The 19365-nt window shown below is 43.7% G+C and overlaps 2 protein-coding genes across 2 annotated transcripts; both read left to right on the plus strand.

Annotated features, from left to right (window-relative positions):
- The first annotated feature begins 1181 nt into the window (after positions 1-1181).
- Positions 1182-3811, plus strand: LOC311131608 (proteasome subunit alpha type-7). Its single transcript, XM_084164676.1, has 7 exons — positions 1182-1403; positions 1773-1899; positions 2165-2289; positions 2554-2676; positions 2901-3020; positions 3263-3325; positions 3437-3811. Exons 1-7 carry the CDS (start codon positions 1302-1304, stop codon positions 3530-3532), a joined length of 756 nt encoding a protein of 251 aa, XP_084020802.1. The 5' UTR covers positions 1182-1301; the 3' UTR covers positions 3533-3811.
- An 894-nt stretch (positions 3812-4705) lies between these two features.
- Positions 4706-16555, plus strand: taf4b (TAF4B RNA polymerase II, TATA box binding protein (TBP)-associated factor; the record flags this gene model as incomplete). Its single annotated transcript, XM_084163664.1, has 15 exons — positions 4706-5345; positions 5677-5810; positions 7544-7651; positions 7854-8021; positions 8298-8420; positions 9605-9694; positions 9909-10109; positions 10949-11084; positions 11202-11286; positions 11464-11633; positions 12029-12159; positions 13990-14115; positions 14422-14478; positions 15591-15698; positions 16409-16555. 15 exons carry the CDS (start codon positions 4706-4708, stop codon positions 16553-16555), a joined length of 2424 nt encoding a protein of 807 aa, XP_084019790.1.
- Between the last annotated feature and the right edge of the window lie 2810 nt (positions 16556-19365).

Raw genomic sequence — 19365 nt, forward strand, 5'->3', positions numbered from 1 at the left:
GAATTTTACTGTCTTGATTGATGGATGGAAGGTTGCCGGACAGTTTTTCGCTCTTACACTCCATAGAGATTTGTTCATATTTCATAGTAATGTATTTACACTTCATAAAGATAGTAATGTATTCACACTTCATAAACAGTTATTCATATTTCATAGAAAGGTATTTACACTCTAGAGGAGAATGTTTTTGGTTTAATGTTAAACCTACTCAATAAGATAAATTGTTACTAGTCATAATCCTATTCTGTTTGTTTTCGAGACTGTTCGTATATGAAGATTATGTCTTTGTTAAATGTTTTTCATGAAGAAATGGAATGTTGTTTATGTTAGTATATGTTTTAGTGTAACGTCACGTACAACAGACAGGAAGTGTGTTGTAGACAGGGGAGACTGGTGATTGGCCAGAAGAGGGAGCATCATTGTTTATAAATAGGGGCTAGACTACAGAAAGGGCAGAACGGCCATGGCAATCTGAGGAGCCGTTCTCCGGACACCGCGGGTCTGTACTTATGCTGTAACCTCGTGATTTTAATAAAAGCCTCTAACACGATGCAGCATAAACGGACTCTTTGTTGACAGCAATAATATGCCACCATTCACCCGATACGACAAAGGTCCAGGAAGATAGAAATCATTGTGGAAGCGGCAGTGCGGTTCCTGGGGCTGAAAGATTTCTCGGCGAAGGAGTTACATGGAATATTGTCACAAGCCGTACCACCCTCTCAGGCCCTAGAGCCTGAGAAGGGAGATATGGAGAATTGAAAGAAGGAAGAAGTGGGAGTTTTGTTTTGTCAATGTACTATTTTTATTTGGGTGGATTAAGTTAGTTTCCCTATCACATATGGATTTTATTTTTTTATTTTTTTAACCTTGTTTTGGTTTCAACCCGTCCAGCTGGTGGCGGCAATACACCTTTTTGGGTTGTAGTCCGCCATAAACCCACAGAAGAAGAAGAAGAAGCAGGCATGCTCAAGCCTATCGCCACAGATTTTCAGACTAAACCAATACTCAAACTGCCAATACTGAAATTACCTATTTTTTCTTAGTTTATTTCACGATTGTATACCTAAAAATAGCTAACTAGCTAGCATTTTAACTGTAAAATAGCTCTTCTTCAAATTGACATTTTGTTTTGTGGACTTCCGGTTAGTACATTTCTGTCCAATCGCACCAACCGCCCCGCCCCTTCTGTGTGTAGCTAGAACCGCATGCGCAGATTTGTACCAGTCCAAATCCTTAGCGGTTTATTTAGCTAGCAAGTGAACACTTCTTCGTATTTTAACCTTTCATAGTGGCTAGATATGGCCGCTAGATATGACAGAGCTATAACAGTATTTTCCCCCGATGGACACCTGTTTCAAGTGGAATATGCACAAGAGGCTGTGAAAAAAGGCTCTACTGCGGTGAGTGTTATTAGCTAGCTAAATTAGCCAGTTTAGCAAGGCTAACGTTAGCTTTAGTTAACGAGTTACTTTCCATTCAGTCTTGCATTTGTCATACTTCATTTGCTTTGTGAATTTGAACTGACAATTTACTATGTCTGTGAAGAAGTATATTATCTAGCTAATTCAACTAACTAACTAGCTAGCTAACTTTCTAACAACGAGATACTCATTCAGCGGGGACAGCATGACTTGCATGTAATTGCTAACCTACCAACTAGCCCAACTAGCTAGCAAACACAGGTTTTGTTCCAGGTCGTCTTTATTGCAGTCGCACTGCGCATATCAGAAAATTGTAATATGCTGACAAATCATTGTTCTTTTGTGTAGGTGGGCATCAGAGGGAAAGACATTGTCGTTCTGGGTGTTGAGAAAAAGTCTGTAGCTAAACTCCAAGAGGAGAGGACTGTACGCAAGATATGTGCACTGGACGATCATGTTTGTATGGCATTTGCAGGTAAAACCATCCATAACAAACATTTAGTCATACACCCAGTCCGAACCACCTGTCTTATCAATCTGATTAGCCTAGCAAACTAGTTATTATTGAGCCTTGCTGTAGTTATATCTCACTGATTTTCAATAATCTTTGATTTGATTTCAGATGCAAGGCCTGCTTTTTAGTTTGTGGAAGATCAGGCATTTTGTGTCAGTTTTGAGTAAAAGGTCTGAAATGTAGAATGTTGTGACTCAGACATTGTCCCTCTCTTCTGTCCTTCCAGGTCTGACGGCCGACGCTCGTATCGTTATCAACAGAGCCAGGGTGGAGTGTCAGAGCCACCGGCTTACTGTAGAGGACCCTGTTACTGTGGAGTACATCACACGCCACATCGCCACACTCAAACAGGTAGGCTGCATGCAAAACACACTGGTATGAACATTCTTCATTGCCACACTCAATCAAGGACGTGTTCATTAGGGAACACTGCAGTAAAACGTTTTGCAACAGAAAATAGAAATGAGTGTTTCTTGGTAGTGGTAGTCCATCCTTGATTCATTCAGGTTTCTTCCATTTGGTGCCTAATGAACATGACCCATGCAGGTAGTGTCTCTCACACAGTCAAACCCCCGTTGAGTAAGAATGTGTCTCTCTCTTTATCCCCCCCTTCAGCGTTACACACAGAGTAACGGACGCAGACCCTTTGGTATCTCTGCTCTGATCGTGGGCTTCGACTACGATGGAACCCCACGGCTCTACCAAACGGACCCATCTGGAACATATCATGCCTGGAAGGTGTGTAGCACCATTCTTTCTTATGTCCAGTAGATCACACTCTGCTATCCTGCTTTATGAGTAGAAAACATAACACACAGGCCCACACACTAATGCTGGCTTTATCCAACCTGTTTGGTTAATTCTTCACTTTGGGTGTGTGGTTTATTCAGCCTAACTATTTTGCAGGGTTGCTCAATGTTCCATTTTCTGTGTGTAACCTCTCTCGACCTTCTCCCCTGCAGGCCAATGCCATCGGTCGCAGTGCAAAGACTGTCCGGGAGTTTCTGGAGAAGAACTACACAGACGAGGCCATCGCCACTGACAACGAGGCTATAAAGCTGGCCATCAAAGCCCTGCTGGAGGTAGGCTAACACAAGCACTAACAGTTGCTTGATTCACACTAAGGCCAACAAGACAAGCTGTACTAGGCTGGCCTGATTACGCATCCACCATAGTTGCTGGAAACGACAATGTGAAACAAAAAATATCTGAGCTGGCACAATATGGTTCATGTCGACCCTATAATGTGAATGGGGCAACTAAGTCACTAATGGTGGTTGATGGTAATGAACAGCATGCTAACCTCCTGACCCTATGCTCACAGGTTGTTCAGTCAGGAGGAAAGAACATTGAGCTGGCAGTGATCAGGAGGAATCAGCCACTGAAGGTACACACACTAAAAGCTTAAAAGTAGTTAACTGACAACTTATTCATTCTATGGACGCATGTCTTTTAAAATCATTACTAATTCCCTGTTTTGTACATATTTCTCTATCAGCTTTTGGAGTCTAAAGAAATCGAAACCCTCGTGGCTGAAATCGAAAAGGAGAAAGAGGAAGAGGCAGAGAAAAAGAAGCAGAAGAAATCCACATAAATCAAACTAGGCTGTCACATGACCTGTTTTCAGTTTGTGTGAGGATAAGATAGGCTTCAATAAGAATGAACACGTTAAACATCTCCTGTATCCTACACACATCCTGTATCCTACACACACTGACTCTTGTCTCCATTTTATATTTTGTTCTGTAGTGTGGCTACTACTTCTCTGTTCACTGTTATGTTAGCACATTATGCTGACCCTGAACTGAAGCATTTGACTCAAATAATGCTGTTTATAAATAGAACCTTGAATAATAAAAGATTGTGCTTTGTATTTTTGACTGCTCAAAAGGGTCTCATTTCTATGTTGATAAGAGCAAAAGAACGGTTCCTCTTATGCATTGTTGACCTGATGGGACAATGAGATGTGAGCAGTGCATTCTTATTTGCTTACACGGGAAATAGAATAGAACCAAGAGATGCACATTTTCATTATGCATGATTGCAAATGGTATTGCATTGGGCAATTTAGTTGTGTACTGAGCTAGTAACCGAAAGGTTGCTGGTTCGAATCCCTGAGCGACTAGGTGAAAAATATGTGGATGTGCCCTTGAGCAAGGCACTTAACCCTAATTGCTCTGGATAAGAGCATCTGCTAAATTACTAAACTGTAAATGTACTATTGCTTACCTTTTTTGTGTGCAAATAATGGGTTTCCACAGTATTTCCAGAACTGATGTAGTGAAATTGAATATGGTAAAAGTGCTCAACTTTGGTGATGTTTGGCTTCCAGGCAGCATTTATTCTCCGGGAAACACCGGTATCGCGTGCAGGTGTCATATTTTCACGTCATCGGGTAAACCAGCCAATGAAAGCACAGTATAACGGGAATCCCTCGCGCTTTCAGAGCGTCCTGCAGAATCAACATGCGCGCTCCACATGGCTACAAACTCGTGGCCACTTGCTGGGCGCGCGGGTCAGAAGAATGAATGAAAACCACTAAGGTAAAACCTGCTACTATTTGTCCTGTTTTTCTGTGAATCCTAGACTGGCATTTGCGACAATTCACTAGACCTGGTCAACTTGCTGTTTATTGGTGGTGTTAGTCAATAGCCCGCTAGCTAGCTAGCGACCACACGCGAAAACCAAAGGATTGATATGGTGAGGTCGTCTGAGAGATATCATAACAAACTAATGTATTATATCTTTCAATTTAGATTTAAAAATCATGCCAACCACCGAAAACTCCACAAATGAAACTCAAAATCAGGCATCCCCGGCAAACAGTGGAAGTGGAACCGCGAATATCTCGGACACAATTGTGCAGGTGGGGGCGAGTGTCAAAGCCCCGATACCTTCTGTCAGTAGCCCTGCAATCCCCGCCACCATTTCGAAAGGTACAACGAAAGACCCCGAACCTGGCCAAACCCAGCCACAGAACGCAAATAATGGATCCAGTGCCACCCAGCTTCCCGTGTCCGTGATGCATGTTGCACCTACTACCTCCACCGTGACGGTCGCACCTGTCCAGGCAAGCGCTCAACCAGTTACCTCATCCATAAACTCAGTCGTGAGTAACCCGGCTCCAAAGGTGGTCATGACAACCACGGGACCGAGACCCATTTCTCCGGTGGTGGCGGGACCGAGAGTGAGCTCTCCAACGGTGACCATGAGTGCACAACCACCGGCGCGCATGAGCTCTCCTTTGGGACCAGCCGTGACTCGAGTTGCCACGGCGACCCAGGCACCGGGGAAGGCTGCAGTGATAGCCATACCAAGACCAACAACTTTTCAGCAACCAGCTGCATCCGTCAGACCCCCACAGACCACGTCTGTCCAGCTTCCAGCCAACTTTCAAATCCCGCCAGGTGAGTGCCTGCCTAGGCATCACCTGGGACTGATAGAAAAGCAAAGTGGAGGGAGTAGTGATATTGGGGGAAAAAGGTAGTGGCTCTTTCTCAATTCATCCTTCCTCGATTCCTCTCGCCTCCTTCTCAAACCGCATTGAAGTTCCAAGGTCCCTCCCCTCCGACCTTCTCCTCCAATGAATTTTGAGAAGGAGCCGAGGAGAGAGGACACAAGGAATCAATGGAAGATTAATTGGGAAAGGGCCTGTGTGCCTATTAAGGGGCACTTTTTAACATAGACACTGGTATGGTGCAGTGAAGTGCCCCTTTTAATGTGATGTTCTGTCAACAGGCATGGTGCTCATCCGTAGTGACAGTGGTCAACTGATGCTGGTGTCCCAACAAGCTTTGGCCGCAGCCCAGGGCCTCGCAGCCAGAACTCCTGGCACTGGGACCTCTCCTAGCTCCAGGCCACCTGCCACGCAGGTGTGTGTTTGTGTTTGATAAACTGTGACAGGTGTCTGATCTTATACTATGTACAGTACCAGTCAAAAGTTTGGACACACCTACTCATTCAAGGGTTTTTCTTTATTTTTTCTATTTTCTACATAGTAGAATAATAGTGAAGACATCAAAACTATGAAATAACACATGGAATCATATAGTAACAAAAAAAGTGTTAAACTAATTAAATATATTTTATATTTGAGATTCTTCAAATAGCCACCCTTTGCCTTGATGACAGCTTTGCACACTCTTGGCATTCTCTCAACCAGCTTCACCTGGAGTGCTTTTCCAACAGTTTTGAAGGAGTTCCCACATATGCTGAGTACTTGTTGGCTGCATTTCCTTCACTCTGCCATCCGACTCATCCCAAACCATCTCAATTGAGTTGAGGTCGGGGGTTTGTGGAGGCCAGGTCATCTGATGCAGCACTTCATCACTCTCCTTCTTGTTAAAATAGCCCTTACACAGCCTGGAGGTGTGTTGGGTCATTGTTCTGTTGAAAAACAAATGATAGTCCCACTAAGCCCAAACCAGATGGGATGGCGTATCGCTGCAGAATGCTGTGGTAGCCATGCTGGTTAAGTGTGCCTTGAATTCTAACTAAATCACAGACTGTGTCACCAGCAAAGCACCCCCACACCATAACACTTCCTCCTCCATGCTTTACGGTGGGAACTACACATGCAGAGATCGTCCGTTCACCCACACCGCGTCTCACAAAGACACGGCGGTTGGAACCAAAAATCTCAAAGTTTGGACTCCAGACCAAAGGACAAATTTCCACCAGTCTAATGTCCATTGCTTGTGTTTCTTGGCCCAAACAGGTCTCTTCTTCTTATTGGTGTCCTTTAGTAGTGGTTTCTTTGCAGCAATTCGACCGTGAAGGCCTGATTCACACAGTCCCTTCTGAACAGTTGATGTTGAGATGTCTGTGACTTGAACTCTGTGAAGCATTTATTTGGGCTGCAATTTCTGAGGCTGGTAACTCTAATGAACTTATCCTCTGCAGCATAGACAACTCTGGGTCTTCCTTTCCTGTGGCGGTCTTCATGAGAGCCAGTTTCATCATAGCGCTTGATGGTTTTTGCGACGGCACTTGAAGAAACGTTCAAAGTTCTTGAAATGTTCCGTATTGACTGACCTTCATGTCTTAAAGTAATGATGGACTGTCGTTTCTATTTGTTTATTTGAGCTGTTCTTGCCATAATATGGACTTGGTCTTTTACCAAATAGGGCTATCTTCTGTATACCCCCCCCCCCTACCTTGTCACAACACAACTGATTGGCTCAAACGCATTAAGATGGAAAGAAATTCCACAAATTAACTTTTAAGAAGGCACATGTGTTAATTGAAATGCATTCCAGGTGACTATCTCATGAAGCTGGTTGAGAGAATGCCAAGAGTGTGCAAAGCTGTCATCTAGGCAAAGGGTGGCTATTTGAAGAATCTCAAATATAAGATATATTTTGATTTGTTTAACACTTTTTTGGTTACTACATGATTCCATATGTGTTATTTCATAGTTTTGATGTCTTCACTATTATTCTACAATGTAAAAATAAAGAAAAACCCTTGAATGAGTAGGTGTGTCCAAACTTTTGACTGGTAGTGTGAATGGAAGATTAATGTGTGTGTTAGGGCTGTCAATGTGTGTGTGCACTAGATTTCCGCATTACTTTGAATACAGACCCAGCTGTTATGTCATTTAAAGGTGTCTGCAGCGACTGTCGTGAGAAAAGCTGAGAATCCAGGGGTGATCAGAGTGCCTCCTCCTCCTAACCCCCATGTGACCACAGCACAGAGAACCCCCTTGGTTAAGGTACGCACGCTAATCTCTGGTCTCAAGCAATGGTCAAGTTCTGGTTTAGTGTATGATCAAACTACAGGTATGGTCCCTGTAGTGGTTTGATTAGTGGATAAAGAGTGGTTAATATAGTGGAGTAACATTGGACATTACCACTATGACTTTTCAGTTACCATTTTCTGTGTGTGCGTGCGTGTTTTGCTCCGCTTCACTCCAGGTGGTAGGGGCTGTTCTGACCCCTCCTGCAGGCCAGAGCCAGACCCCCAGGCCTATGATCCGCCCAGTGGCCCCTGTCACAGTCACCCGTTCTCCTGGCCCTGGTCCTCTCATCATCCCAACCAAACCCACCAACACCCCCAGGGCCACACCCCCCAGCATCACACCTGTGAGTCAGACCGCCGACTGGGATTGGCTAAAGCTATTGTTTAGCATGTTATCTCTGGGTCATGTTCATTAAGGTGTAATGCTACAGAATGTTCAAATAGTAATGTATAGTGTGCAGAATATAAATGATTGTCTGCCAGGTAGGTGGGGAATTTTGTCAGCTCTATTCATTACATTTCTATTGGCACATTTCACATCTTTGGATACACCCAAGGTTAGTATGTCTTTCTGTTGCTCAGTATGACCTCTGACCTGTCCCATTATGCTCTCTGTTCAGGAGGTCCTGGAGAATGTGAAGAAGTGTAAGAACTTCCTGGTGACGCTGATCAAGCTGGCCTCTAGTGGGACCCACTCTGCTGACATGGCCAAGAACGTCCGAGAGCTTGTCAAGAGCCTGCTGGTACACACACACTGTGTAAAATAAATAATACAGATAACGAGCTATAATGTATGCTCACAGTTTTTTGAAAATTATATTGTTTTATACTAATACAGTTGCTCAGAGAAAAATATTTTGTTTAAGAGGTTTAAAAATAAATAAATAATTAGCCTTTTTCTATAACGTTTTATGAGATTGAAGAACACATTGGGAGGGATCTTAGACCATTCGTCCATACGTAATCTTTCCAGATCCTTCAGTCGCACTTATGGACTGCCCTCTTCAATTCAAACCACATGTTTTCGATGGGGTTTAAGTCTGGAGACTGATATGGCCGTTGCAAAATGTTGATTTTGTGGTCAATTAACCATATCTTTGTGCACATCCTGTCTTTGTGCACATGATGTCTACAACAGAGGACATTTATTAACAAGCTCTTATTTAGCTCTTATTTAATGTGGGGGGGGGGGGGGAATTACACTGCTCTGAAAACCCACCAAACTATTCCTGAGATATTTACCTATTAGAAACAATTTGAATATCAAACTCACAGAAATGATAATTACACAACTACACACATTTACCATAAAAGTAGCTAATTGTGATGGTAGCCATTTTGAAGAATCAGAAAGAAAAAATGATTAAGGTGACAACCCCACAAGTGATATCATTGAAAAGCCCAAAATGTCCTCTCAAAGGTACAATAGGACCTAACACAGTGGCATGTATGGCCTTAGAGATACGGACCAAAAACAAATGTCCATTATAAAAATGACTTGCTGGGTCTCAGGAGGATATACAGTAACATTTTAGAGTAAGACTAAAATACATAAACTATGCCTTCCAATAAGGAGAAAGTAAAGGGTGCCGTGGCCTTCCTGTGAAGAAAAGTTATAGAATTTTAATTTCATATAAAACCTTTTTGTTTGGAGTCAAACTTGTGGCTCAGGATTATAGAGTAAAGAAAAATAGAAGTGTCATTTTAAACACTTATTGAATAACAGTTCAGCACTGTGTACTTAAAATGTAATATATGGTGTTTGTTAATCCTGAAGTAGATATACAAAAATATCTAATGGGGGTTTAACTGGGTTCGTAACCAGGGAAAAGCACGCACTCACATGCTCACACTAGAATAATAATCACAAGTTCTAATGCTTTCTCATACACACTTTTTCCCTGGCACTCTGTCTTCTGTCCTCCAGGATGGGAGACTTGAACCTGAGGAGTTCACTGACCAACTCTACCGTGAGCTCAAGTCTTCTCCCCAGCCCTACCTGGTGCCCTTTCTCAAGGTGATGTGATCAGAGAGAAACACCAACACATTCAGACCACAGACACGTTCAAACCAGCTTGTCACAGACTGGACATTCTCTTCCTTATTCTTCTGCCTCTCTACTCCTCTCCTCCTCTCTCATTCTCTCTCTCTCTACTCCTCTCCTCTTCTCCCTCTCTGTTCTCCTCTCTCTCTCCTCTCTATTCCTCTCTCTCCTTACTCCATGCCTCCAGAAAAGTCTCCCAGCTGCGCGGCAGCTCACCCCCAACCCACAGCTCTTCATCCAGGAGGTTGACCAACCCAAGCCACAGGCTCCAGCCGCCTCCAAGGCCCCGGCCCCCACTCCAGGCCGCACCCCTACCCTCCTCTCCACCAACGCGAGGCCTGCCCACCTCAGCGCTGCTAGTGGCCAGCCAATCAAATCCACCCAGCTAGTAAGCCACACCCTCTCAATGGTTACCCCTTTTCACCCAAGCGTCAGGCAGAGGTTTCCATCAGGATGTAAGGTATTCCTTTTATTCAACACATGCCAATCATACATATCCTATCGATCACCCATATACCTATCACACAAACGTCAAGCATGATCCCAGGTCAGGGCTCCTATATTCTCAGGTCTATATCCATTCAAAAGCTCTGGGCTTGGAGACTCCAACCCTGTATAAAGTACCTGAGGTTTACATAGTAATCCAGTTAGTGTAATTGAGATGTAGAGTCCCTGTTGTGTAGCAGGCAGCTCACTTCTTGAAGTTCTTCTCTGCACTTTGTCTTCATTCTCGCTCTCCTAACACACAGAGCCCTGAGGTTAGGCCTAATTATGTTAGAGCCTAGGCTGAGGACTAACTAGGTTACAGCTACTGTTCCCAAAATGAGGATTCTCATTAGTTCTCCTCTGCAGACACACACACTTCCCTCTGCAGACAGAGACACACAGCTCTCTCACCTTCAGAGGGAAAACTCATAATGTGGAGAGCAATCACAACATTATTCAGATTTTCTGTAATGGTATTTCCTTAATTAACAGTGTGATTGCCCCCAGTTTTGTGTGAATGCCCAGAACACATTTACATACACGAATGGCCCAAACTGTGAGAAGAAAAGCTCTGTATGAGTGGATGTAGTTCTGTTCGTTTGGAGTTTTAGGAGCATCACACTCAGCATTATTCTTCACTCCCTGAGTAGATCAGATCCATGTCCAGATGGTCTGGTTTGTGAATGGTTTATCTAATTGTGTTCCAGAGGCTCATTTTGAGGTGTGTTTTCCCCACCACAGGTGATCCAGCAGCCTAGAGGTGTGGTGTATAAGCCTGCTGTGACAACCTCCGCCCCGGCCCGTACATACCTGTCTGTTCAGAACAGGAGCCTGGCCAAACCCATGGTCCTACAGTCAGGACAGCACTACAACACAGGTAGAACCACACTCACACAGCACCACAACACAGGTCAACCACACCTTACACATCAACTGGCTAAGGCCTTGTTCTCCTCAGTTCTTTATGTTGTCATCTCCCTTGTTGTCCCCCTAGGAGCTATTGTCAGGCGGACTCCTTTCCTGGTCCCACCTCCTCCAGCCCAGAGACATCCCTTCAAGGACAGTGTTGGTTCCTTCAGGTAACACATACATTTGTGACCAGAGCCTGTTGTGTACTGCACTAGTATGTATGGAGGGTCCAAATATTGCGTAGCTATTCACTGAACGCTAATTCACTCTAAGCCAGACCCCAGTTATCTTGTGTGTCTGAGGTAGATTTTTTTTGTCTGTTAACTCTGTTTATTTGCTTACCTTAGGGAGGAGGATGACATCAACGATGTGGCCTCCATGGCTGGGGTCAACGTAAGCGAGGAGAATGCCCGTATCCTAGCAACCAACTCTGGGCTGGTGGGCTCTGTGGAACGATCCTGTCAGGACGAACCCTTCCTGTCCCCAGCCCCGCTGCTCACACACATCCTCCACACTGGTACCCACAATCCTCCTCTACTGCGCACACACATCCTCCACAATGGTATCCACAATCCACCTTTACTGCTCACACACATCCTCCACACCGGTACCCACAATCCTTCTCCACTGCTCACACACATCCTCCACACCGGTACCTAGTAAAGCTGTACAACTTCGGCACTCCTTCTGAGCTTTAGATAGGTGTCATGCCTCTGGTCACCAGCAGGGTGCAATGTTGATTAGAAATGGACCATTCTTAACCTCAGATAGAGAAAACAATGAATCTCCCTCTCGCCTCAGTGTTTCAAAATTGTAGGAGAAATTAGCAGAATGGGATTAGTGTGGCATAGTGGTGATGTCAAAATGTTTAGAATTAAAGGTTTTATATGATGGTGTGTTCATCTCTCTCAGGTGAGAAGTTTGGAGTGTCTGAGGTGGGGTCAGACGTGATCAGTCTGGTGTCTCACGCCACACAGGAGCGTCTCAGAGACCTGCTGGAGAAAGTCACTGTGGTGGCACAGCATCGCAAGATGGCCCTCAAGGTGTCCTACCCTGGCATCATTATATTATACACACTACAACAGCCCTACCCTGACATCATTATATTCTACACACTACAACAGCCCTACCCTGACATCATTATATTATACACACTACAACAGCCCTACCCTGACATCATTATATTCTACACACTACAACAGCCCTACCCTGACATCATTATATTCTACACACTACAACAGCCCTACCCTGACATCATTATATTATACACACTACAACAGCCCTACCCTGACATCATTATATTCTACACACTACAACAGCCCTACCCTGACATCATTATATTCTACACACTACAACAGCCCTACCCTGACATCATTATATTCTACACACTACAACAGCCCTACCCTGACATCATTATATTCTACACACTACAACAGCCCTACCCTGACATCATTATATTCTACACACTACAACAGCCCTACCCTGACATCATTATATTCTACACACTACAACAGCCCTACCCTGACATCATTATATTCTACACACTACAACAGCCCTACCCTGACATCATTATATTATACACACTACAACAGCCCTACCCTGACATCATTATATTCTACACACTACAACAGCCCTACCCTGACATCATTATATTATACACACTACAACAGCCCTACCCTGACATCATTATATTATACACACTACAACAGCCCTACCCTGGCATCATTATATTATACACACTACAACAGCCCTACCCTGACATCATTATATTGTACACACTACAACAGCCCTACCCTGACATCATTATATTATTCACACTACAACAGCCCTACCCTGACATCATTATATTATTCACACTACAACAGCCCTACCCTGACATCATTATATTCTACACACTACAACAGCCCTACCCTGACATTATATTATACACACTACAACAGCCCTACCCTGACATCATTATATTCTACACACTACAACAGCCCTACCCTGACATCATTATATTCTACACACTACAACAGCCCTACCCTGACATCATTATATTGTACACACTACAACAGCCCTACCCTGACATCATTATATTCTACACACTACAACAGCCCTACCCTGACATCATTATATTATACACACTACAACAGCCCTACCCTGACATCATTATATTCTACACACTACAACAGCCCTACCCTGACATCATTATATTATACACACTACAACAGCCCTACCCTGACATCATTATATTCTACACACTACAACAGCCCTACCCTGACATCATTATATTCTACACACTACAACAGCCCTACCCTGACATCATTATATTCTACACACTACAACAGCCCTACCCTGACATCATTATATTCTACACACTACAACAGCCCTACCCTGACATCATTATATTCTACACACTACAACAGCCCTACCCTGACATCATTATATTCTACACACTACAACAGCCCTACCCTGACATCATTATATTCTACACACTACAACAGCCCTACCCTGACATCATTATATTATACACACTACAACAGCCCTACCCTGGCATCATGACATACACTAGCAATACAACAAGGGTCTCCATCTACAATTCTGGAGAGCTACGGGGAGTACAGGCTTTTGTTCCAGCCCAGCAGTAACACACCAGATTTGGAATATTCAACTTATCAAGCTCTTCCTCTCTGCTGGACCATGATTAGGTGAATCAGGTGTGTTACTGAAGGGCCAGAGTGAAATCCTGCACACCCAGTAGCTCTCCAGAAACCCTGCACTACAACATTATTACCAACATGATGCCCTCATAATACACATACTACAACCATAACACCGTTTCACAACTAGTACTACAGCTGTTCTAGAATCCTCATGGTCTCTGTGTGTAGGAGGACTACAGTCACGTTCAGACCAGTAACGTGCGTTCCCAGCTCCACTTCCTGGAAGAGCTGGAGCGTCTGGAGAAGCAGAGGAGAGACGATGAGGAGAGGGAGACACTGCTCCGCATCGCCAGGGTACATGTTGCAGAGTTATGGGGTTACAGTTTTGACAAGGGGTCAAGAAGCTACTAAGACAGGGTTTATAGGGATTTGGAGTATTTTGCATTTTGCGGTGATGGGTGCTATATTATTAATATTAGCTACTGTGTATTAAGTTATTGGAATTAAAAACAAATGTTGACTGGATGATTATAGTATGCTGAGGGACATGGTTACTCATGCTTACTTACTTAAGCTGTCTGGTCTAGATGAACTATTGTAGACCCCTGCTGCCTCCAGACTGTGAACATCTGTTTGTGTTTATTTTATTCTTCTTCACAGAGTCGCTGTAACACTGAGGACCCAGACCAGCAACTACTGAAACAACGGGCCAAAGAGGTTTGTGTGTTATGTAATTGTGTGTGCGCTTGCTTTACGTGAATTTGCGTCACGTCAGCTTTAACTCTTCAATCAGACTCCCATTTCCAAACAGTTAGAGGGAGGGGCTGTCCCCAGGGATGGACGAGTAGAACACACACACACCTCATCAGCTCATTAAGGCTCTGTGCTTTTACTGGTAGCTGCTAAGTGAGCTTCATTTTATAGCACAGTGGTGGAGCATTTCTTTAAGTTTTACCCCATCTAACCTAATATATACTTTTTAGAAGTAATGTTTGGGAATTCTATAATGCCTGCTATTTCTTAGACTAATTGTTCATTTAGTAAATCAGATGTGTGTGTGTGTAATGTTTGGCTGGGGGGTTGGAGGGGATGGGGCTGTAGCTAGATGAGACAGAGCCAGCGGTAGGGTACTGGTAATAAAGAGGGAGGAGAGGAGAGACTTTGAGAGGTTGTTTTCTCTGTTGGTGGATCGCTCACAGCAACAATGTTCCCAGCGGTCTCTCCACGGCAACAGCAGAAATCAACAAAATAGTTTCATTTACATACCCAGCCTGTGTGGGTGTGTGTGTTCAGACTCACCCTACACAAACACACACACACACACACACATCCAAGCCCCAGAGAAGGTACAGCTGTAATTGGAGCTAATTTTAATGGAGTCTGTTTCTGGGGCTTGAGTTGAGGCCTGCGGCAGGCACAAAGCTGAATCAAATTAAAACACCTACGGTGTGTGTGAGGTTGTCGCTATGTGACCTTTACAACACTATATATTAATTGGTTGAGATTTAGCTAGTGTGATTCTTTATTGGCTCACTGTATATCGTTTTATAGAAATTACCCTAGCGTCACACTGTTTTAGTTATTCCTTAATGAGCACTCAACTTCCCATCCTTTAGAGCAGTGTTTTCCAAACTCTGTCCTGGGCCTCCAAGGGGTGCACATTTTTGTTTTTTGCCCTAGCACTACACAGCTGATTCAAATAATCAAAGCTGGTGATGAGTGCTATGGCAAAACCCAAAAATGTGCACCCAAGGGGAGGGCTCAGAACCGAGTTTGGGAAACCCTGCTTTAGAGGGTTTTACAACCCCCCCCCCCCTCTCTCTCTATAGCTCCAGCAGTTGGAGCAGGCTCAGCTGCAGCACAGAGAAGCCAACCTCACTGCCCTGGCTGCCATCGGACCTCGCAGGAAGAGACCACTGGACTCCAATGGAATCCAGGTATGTACAGTGTGTGTGTGTTATTATACTGAGAGAGTGGATGGAGGTTCTTGGTTATCAGTGATCTTATGGTATCTGTGGCTGATTTTCAATCTTTGACATCAGGTGGGCAGGGGATGTACCAGGTGGTCAGGGGATGCTTGTATGAGGAACACCTGTGTTAGTGTCGCCGATAAGAAACAACATTCAGGGGAGACTAGACCTGTGAAGCGAAGGAGCAGACATGCGCTGGACTGTTAGTTTAGGTTAAAGAGCGTCTAATTGAACTGAGTTTATTTAATTCCCTGGCCCTGCAGGCGATGGGTTTAGAGATGAAGCTATGTAAACTGAACACATTAACTGCTGCCTTTGAACTGCGTTACCTAGAGGACCCTGCAGCCTGAGGAGCTTTCCTCTCCTGCCTCCTCTCTCTTTCCTCTGTAGCGCTACAGGGCCTTCCTTTCTGCTCTCTCAGGCATCGCCTCTGTGTGCCAGAATGTGAAGGAGAAACGGAGGGGGGAGAAGGGAAGCTGTCTGGCATAATGGTGATGTCGAAAGGTTTAGGATGAAAGCTTTATCTGTTGGTGGGTTTATCTCTCTCTCTCTCTCCTTGTGTCTTCCTCCTCTCTCTGTTGGCCATTCATCTCTTTCTCTCTCTATCTCTCTCCCTCTTTCTCTCTCTCTTTGTTGGGGTGTTCTTCCCCCCTCCACCCCCTCTCTTTCTCTCTCAGGTGGGGCCAGGTGGCATTATGTCAGTACTACAGAGGGCTGGGGTTCAGAGAGTGACTGGGGTCTCTCTGAGGGACTTACTGTTCTGTCTAGAACAGGACCCTCCTCTACGACACTCTCTCACTCTCTACAAGGGCCTGCTCAGATAGTTTGTGTGTATACACTACACTAACACACACACACACACACACACACAGTGTGGTTAAACAGCTTAATACTATCAGTCTCTCTCCCACCATTTGTGCCAGATTATGTGTGCCTTAACACTCTTTCAGATGTTGTATATGTTTTTATTATTTTGTTGATATTTTTGTTATGTATTATTATTTTGTTTTCTAACTATTTGTAGCACTGTCAGCAATGTCACGGAGTTCTGCTGATACATGCTGAGAGAGAAAGATTGTAGTCAGGTTGGCAGGACCATTAAAACAAAAAAAATTGCACTTTTTGAGAGGGACAACTCTGTGTGAGAGAAGAGGTCAGAACAGTAGAAGTCAGCTCTGTGTGTTACAGCCTAAAGCAGTGACCCTCTGCCCTTAGTGTGATTCAGAGAGTGGTCTGTGGTGAGGTCACTGACTTTTTCCCTTGTTTTTCAGTTCAGTTTCATGCTAATAATATCACAGATTGATGTCTGTGACAGCCATTCCTTACTCTGTTTACATGGTTGACCTGATAATTGTAAACCTGTGACAATTAAATTAAGTTAATAGCAAACCACAGTTGAACGTTGTATTGTGTACTTTTACAGTATATCAGGTATTCTTTGTTTATTTCCTCATTACTCACAGATTTTCATGAAAATGTTATGCTTGATAATTGATACCTTTTTAGGTGGTCACGTGGAGGAAAAATAGTGATCCTTCAGGGCGTGTGTGGAAATGTGTGTCAGAGAATTGTGGATGTGTTTGAGATTCATTATTCCACTACCTCTGAATACAGAAGAGAAGAGCTTTAAGGCACAGCGCTACATCTGGCTAGGAAATACAGAGAGTGTGGAAAGAATGAAATGGATCAGAATTCTTTCAGCTGAAAAGACTGCTGACCTCTAACTTAACAGTAAGCTAGGCAAACTGACAGTGTGCCAGTTAAAGAAGAACCTGATAGTAGAGATGAATGCTGACGATTTAATGTGGAGGTTAGCTACTTAGACTGTTTCATATAACTGTGCCAGTTACAGCAAATGGTTAGAGTATTTTAATTCATGTGATTACTGATTGATTAGGTGATTGCTGAATTATTGATCATCGTCGGCAACGTTAACGATCTCGTCATGTCCCACCGCTTCCTGTTCCTGTCTCAGATCAAAGACAAGCCCCTCCCTCCTCTGACAGCTTGTCAAATCCAGGAAGACAAAGGCACTTTAGCCTAGTTAATATTCAGGAATTGCTTATGCATATTCATTAACAACTTTCCGCTAAACTCTGAAGCAGGTGGAATATTTACCATGCCACCTAAAATTAATGCAAACCTCCCCCTTAACTTTCCGGTTTCAATTCTACAGTCAATCTGCAGTGATGATAGGTTTGTCATCTGATCAGTGATTGCTAGAGAAAGACTAGCCTAACTAAAATGAACATTTTGTGAATATTGCTCATCATTTACAGTTTCCTGAATAACTAATACACACACACACATGCATACTTTTTTGTATGAATTTTTTTTTTTACATCCTTGTGGTACATTCATCTATACATTTATGAAATCATATTTCCTTTAGTGTGACAGAGGGAGACAGTTTTGATACAGATCTCAAGTCCTCTGCTGCTCTAATGCTCAGCATAAAACATGCATCAATTTAATCTCTGACAAGACAAATCTCTTTTATTAATGTGATGAATATAACATGTTGAAGAGCCTCTTCAGAATTCCATTGTCATAAGTTTAAGACTTAACATGTGAAAACCATCTTTTTGGTTTATAAAAATGTCCTATAAAAAAAAAACTTCCATGAGTTCCTCATAATAATAACTTTAGCTTCACAGAACCATATATTTTATCTGTTTAGTTTAGGCTGGGTTAGATTTACCAGACACTTGTGCTTTTTAACATTTAGCTGCATATCTTCCATGTTCATCAGTGCCGTATCTCCATTTCAGAGTTTCAGTCATGACAGCATCCCATTCTGTGATTATTTACATTATTGTAAGAATCTGAATCAATCCACATAGTATTATTATGACACTACAAAACAGAATAATCCTACATGATAACATGAGTAGTATGATGACAGTGCTAATGTTGCTTCTCTCTGTATGCTATAGGTCCCTGCTCATGGGAGAGAGGGGTCAGTCACTATCTGCATACCGCCTGGTTAGTGACTTCCGTAGTTCATTGCCGGGAGGTCATAGTTCTATTGTTCTCATGTTGGGTGTAGGTTCAATCACCGTTTCGTCATGGCATTGCCTATGTCCCCAAAGTTCTAAAACGACTATTGGCCTTCCCTTGGAGATGGAGGCGTGGCTTTCTGCTCCTCTCCTGACCAATTATCCACTGTGACCCCTGACCTCTGATCTGACCTGGGTGGGGCTTAGTCCAGTGCTTCCTGTTTGATGTGGATGAGGGTAGGGCCACGCTGTCCGTTGCTTCTTCCCTCCCTGCGTAGGACGTACTCGCTGAACTGGGAGGAGTCTACTCCCCCGCCACACGCCCCTGCTATCACGAACCCTCTCTGCTGCAACCTCTCCAACACCTGTCAATCAAACACATACACACACACACACACATTATAGACACAACACACACATGCAATACAGACACCGTACATACACTTGTGGTCAGAATAACCACTCAGGTAGACGCACAGACTCAGATCTCAAGTTTTAATCTCATTCACAACAATTATTTAGGTTTACCAAAAATAGAATGGAGGATGAATCAGGTAATTGGTGGTCTGATACAGTATGTATGGAAGGTCAGTTGACCGAGGGGCAGGGAAGTGATTTCAGAGAGGGGCTGATTC

This window comes from Coregonus lavaretus (assembly GCF_964263955.1).
Source record: "Coregonus lavaretus genome assembly, chromosome: 6".
In the NCBI taxonomy this organism is placed as follows: domain Eukaryota; kingdom Metazoa; phylum Chordata; class Actinopteri; order Salmoniformes; family Salmonidae; genus Coregonus; species Coregonus lavaretus.

Bases quoted from the DNA above. Each gene is read 5' to 3' on its own strand.
- LOC311131608 (XM_084164676.1), top strand. From the start codon at position 1,302: ATGGCCGCTAGATATGACAGAGCTATAACAGTATTTTCCCCCGATGGA. The intron at 1,404-1,772 runs GTGAGTGTTATT...TCTTTTGTGTAG, and splicing joins TGAAAAAAGGCTCTACTGCG to GTGGGCATCAGAGGGAAAGA. The intron at 2,677-2,900 runs GTGTGTAGCACC...TCTCCCCTGCAG, and splicing joins GAACATATCATGCCTGGAAG to GCCAATGCCATCGGTCGCAG.